The sequence below is a fragment of the Antennarius striatus genome, chromosome 20 (assembly GCF_040054535.1).
Source record: "Antennarius striatus isolate MH-2024 chromosome 20, ASM4005453v1, whole genome shotgun sequence".
NCBI lineage: Eukaryota > Metazoa > Chordata > Actinopteri > Lophiiformes > Antennariidae > Antennarius > Antennarius striatus.
Window position 1 is genome coordinate 979572 of NC_090795.1, and position 10366 is coordinate 989937.

Sequence of the window (10366 nt, forward strand, 5' to 3'; positions counted from 1 at the left end):
CCGATGAAACCTGAAATTCACAGTAGGGACTCACCCCCAGCAGCTGCTGACTCCCGTTCCGTTTGTTGGTTTGGCTGGGGGCTGGCAACCGATTGGCTTCCAGGACTAAGACCAGCATTAGGCTCCACACGGCTTGTGGGAGCAGGACCCAGGCTGGGTGGAGACTGTTTGGTGTTGGCAACGGAATCTGGACCAGGACTCGCCTCACACCGGGTAGGGTCAACACTGGGCATAGCAAGGCCAGGACTGTGACTAGCCTCTGATTTTTCAGGGCTGGTAGGGACAGGGGTAGGGCTAACCTGTGTGTCACCTGATTGCACGGGGCCACAAGGACTAGCAACCGGGCTACTGTGTCCAGAAAGCACTTGAGGAAACAACGTCTGAGGAAGGCCAAACTGTGAGGGGGAAGAGGGTCGGGGACTAGCAGACTTTTCACTAGTGCAGATTGTGCTAGGCATCGCAGTATTATCCTGAGTGAGGCTAGAGTGGACAGGGCTGGCATGACTTGGACTACCATGTGTGCAAGTTGGATCGACTGAGCTTTGATGTAAAGGGCTTCCAGGGCCAGTGCTTTGTTGGGTTTCAACAGCAGACTGGTTCACACTAGCCTGGTTGGGGGTAAAAGTAGCCGAATCATCGGGCAGGGTACCGGAAGGTGTTGGGCTCATCTGGCTAGGACTAGCAAGACCAGAGTCAAGGTGAACCACATTGGGAAGAGCAGACTTCTGTGGTTCAGAACTGGAAACCATGTCCATAATAAGACTTGAACGAGCTACATCAGGGCTCAACTTTGCCTCAGTAGAGCCAGAGCTGGTTCCAGTGTCAATCGCTGGGCTAGCATGTGGGCTACGATATGTTTCACTAGCCTGAGCTGGACTTTGATACGGGCTACCACAAGGGGCTGCTGAGTTGGCCGGGCTGCTCTTTGTTGAGTTAGCCAATGATGAAGCTTCTTCAGGGATTGGGCCTGAGGGGGAAGGACTCACTTGATTAGCAGGACTAGACCTGGGTGGACTGTGGATGATGCCAAAGTCTGTTACGCAAGCCGCACATGAACTTGTCGGGCCACTATTGCTCAGACTGTGGCTAATAGGGCTACCAGCTGGGCTACTTGACCTACAGTGTGGAGGACTAACGTTCGATGGAGTGGGCAGTGGACTTCCCGGTATTGGAGAGGTCAGTGAAGGACTTGACTGGGGATGGACGGGACTTTGACTGCTCTCAGGTTGTGCAGGCTGTGCAGAACTAAAGACAACGGGACCAGTTCTTTCTGGAGATTCCAGACTCAAGTCGCCGTTCGCCTCGGTGTTGACTGGACTGGGATGGGAAGGACTTGAAGGATCTGGACTTTGTGGAGTGGAGGCTGGACAGCTTGGACTCCTCTCTGACTGAACAGGGTGGCAGCCAGCTACCTCCATCTCCTCTTCCTGACATGAGACAGGGTGGCTGGGGCTGGATAGTACCGCAGAGGGGCTGGCTGCCTGCTTTGAGGGTGTACTAGGTGGATCCAACGGGCCAATGGGTTGCTCAGAACGGCTAACGGGGGAAGGGATAGACTCTTTCAGCCCTGGGCTTGCACAGGCCAGATCACAGCTACCAGGGCTGGAAGGCATTTCAACGTTGTTTTTGGGGCTAGAGCTAGATGAGATATTCTGGATAACTATGAGACTGGCGTCATCTTCATTAGTCTCAGTGCACCGGGTTGGGCTGTCACAAGAAGCGCTTTTATTAAGTTCGCTAGCTGGGGAAGGTATTCTCTCTGTTTCTTCAGCCGGAGAGCAAGCTAGGCGACTGTGTTCGAGCAAAGGGCTAACGTGAACAAGGCTTTCTGGTGTGGGAGCAGCAGAGACGTGAAGGGGGCCTGAATTATCCAGGATAAGGGCACTACCGTCAACAGGACTGACCTGGTTTTGGACTAGCCCATCTGTTCCGTGGCTATCAGGGGGTTTTGTTGACACACCTGTTGGGCTACAAGGGGCGGGGGTACTTTCCAGTGTTTGGCCATCAAGGATAAGAGGGCAATGTTCCAAGGACTTCAGCTCTATGGAACTGGTTTGGGGCCATTCCTTTGGGATACTTGATTGTGTAGCAAGGTGAGAAGACAGTAGGTTAACATTTGTGGAGTGGTGCCCAGTAGGACTCGAGGGTTGTGACAGACTACAAATGGTGGCTCTAGGTGGGGCTGGTGATGGGCTACATGGAGCTGACATTGGCTTTAGTGAGGTGTGTCTTCTTGCCGTCTTGGGAGGCTGACAGTCGACTGATGTCAGGTCCTGGTCCAGTGTAAAGATGTCCAGTGCAGCTTCACAGTGCAGCTGAGCAGGACTGCTTGATCCAGGACTTTCCTGGTCCAGTGTAGGCTCAGAATCCTGGGTGGGACTCTGTGGATATGACGTGCTGACTTGTACAGGACTATGAGGCGTAGGACTGTGCAGTTCTTGAGGGATATGCTGAGGTTGGATGATGTTAGCGCTGCATGGCTGATCAAGCTGGGTTTGCGGAAATCTTTGCTCAGGTTCTACATGTCCTGGCTGCAACTGGGTCAGACTTCTTTCTCCCTGTGTGGTACTTTTTGGAGAACATGCAAGGCTGCAATACAGACTGCCTTGATTTGGGTTCAGCTGAGACTCTTGTACTACGAAGCTATTCTGTGTGGAATGTTGGGTATGTGTCAAAGCCACATGGGTAGGACTTTGTCTCAGCTCGGGGAGACCCACTGTGCATGGTTTAGGACTTTCCTGAAGTTGTGATGGACTAGACTGAGATTGCGTGGAGCTTTGCACAAGCTCCGCAGGACTGAGGTGGGCAGGGACATTCTCCTGGTGTTCAGGGTTGACTGACGCACCACTGTCCTGGAGATCTGCAGGATCAGAGTGTGATGGTGCAGGACTTTGTGGAAGCTCTGCAGGTTCATGATGAGACTGGGAAGGACTTTCTATTAAGTTTGTTTTAAGCACTGTGTGCTCAAGATCAGATGGCAGTGGACTACACTGGACCTCTTTTGGATCAGATGGACTAGCTTGTAGATCTAGATCAGGCTGAGATGGCTGGGAAACAAGCTGGAGCTCTGAGGATTTAGGGGAAGATGGGCCAGGACTACGATGAAGCTCTTTGGATTTAGGATGTGACGGTGCAGGGCTACGTTGGAGTTGTGTGGGTTCAGGGTGAGATGGTGCAGGACTAAATTCTGTGGATTCAAGGTGAGGTGGGGTAGAACTATGAAGCTCTGCTGGGGCAGGAGATGGGTTCTGAACCAGACAGAGCTCTGTGGGTTCTGGGCAAGGTGCTTTAGGACTGTGTTGGACTTCAATGGGTTCTGGGTGAGAAGGTGTAGGACTATGTTGAAGTTCTGGGTGTGATGGCGTAGAACTATGTTGCGGCCCAATGGGTTCAGGATGAGAAGGCGTAGGACTACGTTGGACCTCAATGGATTCTGGGTGAGTTGGCGTAGGACTACGTTGGCCCTCAATGGATTCCGGGTGAGGCGGGGTAGGACTACGTAGGGGCTCAGTGGTTTCTGGGTGAGATGCCGTAGGACTACGTTGGGGCTCAATGGATTCTGGGTGAGACGGCGTAGGACTACATTGGGGCTCAAAGGATTCTGGGTGAGACGGCGTAGGACTACGTTGGGGCTCAATAGTTTCTGGGTGAGACGGCGTAGGACTACGTTGGGGCTCAATGGATTCTGGGTGAGACGGTGTAGGACTACATTGGGGCTCAATGGATTCTGGGTGAGACGGCATAGGACTACGTTGGGGCTCAATAGACTCTGGGTGAAAGAGCGTAGGACTACGTTGGACCTCAATAGACTCTGGGTGAGAGGGCGTAGGACTACGTTGGACCTCAATAGACTCTGGGTGAGACGGCGTAGGACTACGTTGGACCTCAATAGACTCTGGGTGAGAGGGCGTAGGACTACGTTGGACCTCAATAGACTCTTGGTGAGACGGTGTAGGACTACATTGGACCTCAATAGATTCTGGGTGAGACGGCGTAGGACTACGTTGGGGCTCAATGGATTCTGGGTGAGACGGCGTAGGACAACGTTGGGGCTCAATGGATTCTGGGTGAGACAGCGTAGGACTACGTTGGGGCTCAATGGATTCTGGGTGAGACGGCGTAGGACTACGTTGGGGCTCAATGGATTCTGGGTGAGACGGCGTAGGACTACGTTGGTGCTCAATGGATTCTGGGTGAGACGGCGGAGGACTACGTTGGGGCTCAATGGATTCTGGGTGAGACGGCGTAGGACTACGTTGGGGCTCAATGGATTCTGGGTGAGACGGCGTAGGACTACGTTGGGGCTCAATGGATTCTGGGTGAGACGGCTTAGGACTACATTGGGGCTCATGGGATTCTGGGTGAGACGGCATAGGACTACGTTGGGGCTCAATAGATTCTGGGTGAGACGGCGTAGGACTACGTTGGGGCTCAATGGATTCTGGGTGAGACGGCGGAGGACTACATTGGGGCTCAATGGATTCTGGGTGAGACGGCGGAGGACTACGTTGGGGCTCAATGGATTCTGGGTGAGACGGCGGAGGACTACGTTGGGGCTCAATGGATTCTGGGTGAGACGGTGGAGGACTACGTTGGGGCTCTGTAGGGTCTGGGTGAGACGGAAGACTTTGCGATGGTGCAGGAGGGTCAGAGGTGGGACTTTGTGGTGAAAAGAGGGGCTGAACTGGACATGAGGGGGCGTGACTGATGGGCGGAGCCTCTGCCTGAGCTGGAATTGATGGCTCTGTAATGCTAACAGTTGCGGCCTGTGCAGGACTAGGTGGCAAGGCCACGATAGGACTTTGTGGTCTCGAAGTGTGTGGGGTCTGTCCCTCCTCCTGAGGCCTGCAGGTAGGGCAGACAAACTCTTCAGACATCGCCTTGCCCCCCCCAGCCTGGACAACGCACTCTGAGTGGACACCCCTGGGATGACACACAAATAAACCAACATGAATGTCAACCAGGTCGCTTCCTGATGTTGACGAGGGGGCAGCGGCCTGTCCAGACACGATTACACCTACCGATAGCAGCGGACACAAGTCACATAGTCCTGTGGTGTGTAGAGGTCGGGGGCGTGGCCACAGAGAGGGCAGGGCAGGGTGGGGTCACATGACTCGCACAAAAATGGGTGATTAGCCCATTGGCCAGACGACCTCACGCCACAGCGCCGGCAGATTCTGCAGTTCTGGAGGACAGAGGTTTTAAAACACACACACTCTCTCTGACACACACACACACACCCGTATGTCGATCTCACCTTGCAGCTCCAGCCGGTGTTCGGTGTGTGATCCAGCGGCGGCGACAGACAGTGTGTGTGGTACGCTTTGTCACAACGGTCACACACCAGCAACGCCCTGTCGTCCCCTCGCAACCTAACACACACACACACACACTATTGACCAGGAATCTCAGGCTTCTTTCCTTAGCTGCTAAAGGCCAATGCTAGCACACGGACTGTGTGGATGACAGGAAGAACGGCCTCATGGGTAACAGACGTCTCACCTGCAGCTCTGACACACCCGACACTGCGGACACTGCCAGCCGGCCCTCAGCAGGGAGGAGGGGACCAGAGGGGGGTCCAGGCAGCTGCCATGGTAACAGTTACCACAGCTACAGCACATCAACATCAGGCTGACGTCGCCGCTGCCCGAACACGACACGCACCGCGAGGACGCTGGAACGAGGGGGGGGGTCAGTCAGTCGGGCGGTGCTTGCGTTGGATTGGCCCGCTTTCAAACAGGAAACAGGAAGTACCTGTTTGCGCGTGTCTTGTGCACAGTGTCTCTCTCCCGGTCCAGTTCTGGTGAGCTCCAGCGGCGGCGGCGCACGGGAAGTGGTAGCTCCGCCCGCAGCTCGTCTCCCGGCAACGAAGCGACGCCCCCAGCCGATGACAGAAAGCACAAACCTGTGCGGGAGGAGGGGCGGGGCTTAGCGAGGCAGTACGAGGCGCTGAGCGGACACTACGCTACGCTAACCCACCTGCATGCTTCCCGAGTCGATGGCTTTGTCCACATAGAGCAGCGATTGGCCCTCGCCCCGACACACCCCCTCCGACCACGCCGCGCACTGCAGGTGAGCACAGCACTGACCTACACACACACACACACACACACACACACACACACTCATGTGGACCTGCACCAGGACGTAGAGGCGGAGCTAAGGAGAGGAACTTCCTGTACCTGTGGGGTCGAACAGTGATTGGACGTCGACGTCAGGCGGGAGGCCGATGGGGCCGAGCTGCTCCACAAACGCCAAGGAAGACTCCTCCCCTGAAACATCAACAGGAAACAGTCATCAACACCTCCGATCAGAATCGGCGTGGGGGTGTGATTGATTATTGATCGGCATATAATCATCGGAAACGTTGATTTGAATTACAAATTAAAATGTAAAACGCAGACGTTTACTTTGAAAAGGGCAAGTTTTACAAGTGGGCGGACCCGGGCCTTTAAGGACCGCCCACAGGGGGGCGTTCTGTTTAGAACCACATGATCATTTAGTGTGAGAGGAGAAACTCACCATCCTGTTGGGGACTGCTGCACCTACAAACACACACACACACACACACACACACACACACACACACACACACACAAACAGTTAACATCACCACGTATGCGTCTTTTATTTTGACGGCGGTGCAGAAGTGGGGATGGCTCACGTGGGCGGGGCCTGGTCGCCGTGGTAACAGTGGTCGTGGCAGTCGTTGTCCCGGTCGGCGGAGGCGCGGCGGTTCAGGACGTGGAGGGGGATGTAGCCGGGCGTCGGGCCGAACACAACCAGGCGGCCCTGGCCCATGGGGGGGTCGTCGCCGCGGTAACAGAAGGCACACTGCTTCAGCCTGAAGAGACACCAATGGACGGGGGGGTGAGAGACCGGCGGGGGCGTTCTGGTGTGTGATGACGTGAGCCGGGGACACGCCTACCGTTTCTCCACATGTCCCAGGCTGGGGGTGGGAGACCCCCCCGAGTCCTCCGACAGGCAGCGGGGCGACAACGAGTCCTCGTCCTCCAGGCGGGGGGGCGCCGGAGGGCTGCAGTAGGGGCTCCCCTCCGCCGGGCTGGACTTGCCCTCGTCCGTCTCCATGGGAACTGTGCTGGGATGGCAGAGGTCCTCTGCCGGAGGGGGGCCGCGACCCAGGCTGGGGGACGCCGGACCGACTCTGGGTACGTCCGCAGGACTGAGAACCGGTCCTGGGCTGGAGGCTGGGGGCGGGGCCGCAGGAGGGGGGCAGGGTCTGTCCACTTCCACCGCGGTAGGAGAGGGGTCAGGGGGGGGCACCTGCACTGGGCTCTCAGGGGGAGGGGCATTTGGGTCAGGGTCCAGCACGGGTTCTAGACCAGGACTGTCCCGGCCAGGTTCAGGATCAGGTTTAGGTTCAGGATCAGGTTTAGGTGCAGGATCGGGTTTAGATTCAGGATCGGGTTTAGATTCAGGATCGGGTTTAGCTTCAGGATCGGGTTCCAGAACCAGATCAGGGTCCGGGACCGACTCTGGTTCAGGTTCTGGATTGGGATCAGATTGAGGTTCGGGATCAGGATCTAGATCAGGATCGCATTTGGGATCAGACTCATGATTGGGACCAGGTTCTAGATCAGGAGTGGGTTTGGGATCAGGCTCATGATTGGGATCAGGTTCTGGATCGGGATCAGGTTCTGGATCGGGATCAGGTTCTGGATCGGGATCAGGTTCTGGATTGGGATCAGGCTCTGGATCGGGTTCGGGATCAGGTTGAGGGGCTGCACTGGGTTTCCTCCTGGTGTTGGACCGCCGACGTCCTGTTGTCTTCTCTTTCACCTCTGGAGACACACACACACACACACACACAGAACGTTCAGGGTCCGACACCAGCAGGACTTCTGGATGGACCCGCCCACGTGTGGGCGTCGACCCACTGAAAAGGGGCGGATCCAGGAGTTAGGTTAAATTTGATACGGTGTGACTGGTACTAAAGGGCTTGGATTGTAATTACATGTAATAACATGGCACTGGTGACACCCCCACACCAGACCATCAGTCGCCATGGCGATCTAGCTGGGGGAAGGGGGGGCAACCCCCCCCTATCACTGAAGAACAAACAACCCGCAAACACATTCGTCCCAACAGACAGCTGTTATCTCACACACACACACCTGTCTTCTCGGGTGTTTTCTCCGTGGCGTCCGTGCTCTCTTCATCCTCTACCTGGGCTCTGCCTCGACTCCGCCCCCTGCAGAGAGACAGACACACACACACACACACAGTTCAGATTGTTGATCGGTATCTGATTGGTTTTCACTAGCAGAGTGAGAAACTGAGGTTTGATCAGAAACAAACATCCCTGGGGGGCACGGGGGGTGTCTCACTTACTTCCTGGATTTGGGAGGTGGTGGCGGCGGCGGTGGGGGAGGGGCGGAGCGGCCGCCGCTGCCATCCTTCCGGGGGCGCCCGCGGGGGCGGCGCTCGGACGAGAGCTTAGCAGCAATTTCTTTGGCGAGCTGGGCAGAGCGTCCGGCCCGAGTGACGGGGGCCGCCGGGCCGCGGTCCCGAGGTTCCTGGGACTGAGCCTCGGACGGCATTCTGGGTAAAAACACAGCAGAGGGAGGGGCTTCAGATGAGACAGGAAGTGGGGTCAAAAAAAGCATTAAACAAGTCAATGTGGATGCGAGTGATCGATCGATCGCAACTCGACTATTTATCCAGAGACACGTTTAATCACGTTGGTTGTATGTCGCGTTTGTCGTCCCATGATCCTCTCTGTTCCACCGGACAAATGAGGCGAAGGCTTGATTATTGATCGGATCATCAGTTTAGAATCAAACGAGAACCGTGTGATTAAAGATGCTTCCCGACTGCATCAGGGTCTCCGGTTCTTCTAGAGACGCTTCAACCTAATCCAGATCCAGATCCTGGTTCCTCCACTTCTAGAACCTTCCTGCTCTTCCTCCTTCAGGTGCTCTAGAGGGGTCCCGTCATGTGACGCCTCCAGAACTTCTTCTGGAACCAGATCTCGGTGGACCCTGAGGTCTGCTGGGGATCTTTGTTCTTCCTGATCCATGATGGATCCGTCTGAACCGCTGCAAGTTTCTAGTGGACCCAGAACATCACTGAACCCCCCCCCCACCACGCTTCTAGTAGGGGGGCTTCCAGACACACGCCAGATCCCAAGCCCCCAGAGGCTCCCGTTCGGTTTCATGGCTCCACAGAACCGCATCCAGAACCTGGAGGGTCTGATCAGGTGGTTCTTCTGGATCAGAACTGATGGAGATCTGAGAGCCTGAACTAGATCCGATCTGATGATGACGATGATGATGAAGAGTCGTCTGGACGTCTGTGCTGAACGCAGTAAACAAACCCTGTTGTTTCCACACTGAACCTCCCCATGACCGATGTGTCTTTTCAACTAAACAGCTGATTAACTTCCGGGTTAGTTTTACCCCCTCAGGTGGGGCAGAATGATTCTCTGCGGGACCAGAGCACCTCCAGAACAAACAAGTCGGGCTCGAGCTGGAGTTCATGCTAACATTAGCCGAGGCTAGCTAAGCTAAGGCAGAATAAAGTCGTCCTTCCGGCGATGCTAAACACGTTAGCTTGAAACGGACGGACTTGTAACGCCACCGGAAACACTTTAACCACCAAACAACAAACACAACATGTGTGTGAAGTCGTTTTTACATCCACACCACACGGACAAAGCTAACAGCTAGCTGCTAATAGCTACCTGCTTGCCATTAGCGGCTATCTGTTAGCGGCTAGCAGTTAGCTTCCCCCCGGACCGCCCAGTCGCAGCACTTCTGTTAGCATTAGCGTTAGCTAGCGGGTTAGCTGTTAGCGAATTCTCCGCCCCGCGTTCGACGTTAACGACCGGACTCAAGTTGGCGGAAGGAAAGGCCGCGAAAGTGCGGCTGAAAGCCCCGCGGGTGTCGGGGGGAGGCTGGGAGAGGATCCTTACTGATTCGAAGCGAGTCTCTTTTTCCTCTCCAGCTTTCCACACAACTTAAACCGATCCGTTCGAATCCAACAGCGAACTTCTCCGGAGGATCACATCCGTTTCACAAGTCAGGCATGATGAGGGTCTCCGTGGAAACATTCCCGTGGATCGTGGAAGGAAAAATACGCGGTTTTGCGCTGGAAATAAGCGAAAAATTAAAGTTGAAGCGGTCGCTCCATCATGGAGGCCATGTTTAGGAGCGACCGAAGCACCGCCTGTCAGCGACAACAGGAGAAGTAGGTCCCGGGGAAACATTCAACTCCCACACCGGGGCTTCAAGTTCCAAAAGGTTCGCGTTCACAAATGATGACCTCGACAGGTGAGGGTTTAACACCTGCACGCGTGTCTGTGCCCGCGTGCGTCACGGCGGGTTTATTTGTTTGTGTTGTGTAA

The 10366-nt window shown here is 55.5% G+C and overlaps 1 protein-coding gene across 2 annotated transcripts in view; it reads right to left on the reverse strand.

The window, feature by feature from the left end:
• LOC137614016 (histone-lysine N-methyltransferase 2C-like) overlaps positions 1-10311 on the reverse strand; it is a 35080-nt gene extending 24769 nt beyond the window's left edge. For both annotated transcript variants that reach the window (XM_068343421.1, XM_068343420.1), the window contains exons 1-13: positions 9935-10311; positions 8353-8562; positions 8136-8212; positions 6929-7802; positions 6665-6844; positions 6523-6545; positions 6183-6272; positions 5980-6089; positions 5755-5905; positions 5503-5674; positions 5258-5372; positions 5022-5185; positions 35-4923 (exon numbers count right to left, since the gene is read on the reverse strand). In XM_068343421.1, the coding sequence (XP_068199522.1) occupies positions 35-4923; positions 5022-5185; positions 5258-5372; positions 5503-5674; positions 5755-5905; positions 5980-6089; positions 6183-6272; positions 6523-6545; positions 6665-6844; positions 6929-7802; positions 8136-8212; positions 8353-8561 (7054 nt within the window). In that variant the 5' untranslated portion in view covers position 8562; positions 9935-10311. The remainder of the gene's footprint in view (positions 1-34; positions 4924-5021; positions 5186-5257; positions 5373-5502; positions 5675-5754; positions 5906-5979; positions 6090-6182; positions 6273-6522; positions 6546-6664; positions 6845-6928; positions 7803-8135; positions 8213-8352; positions 8563-9934) is intronic.
• Positions 10312-10366: the final 55 nt, after the last annotated feature.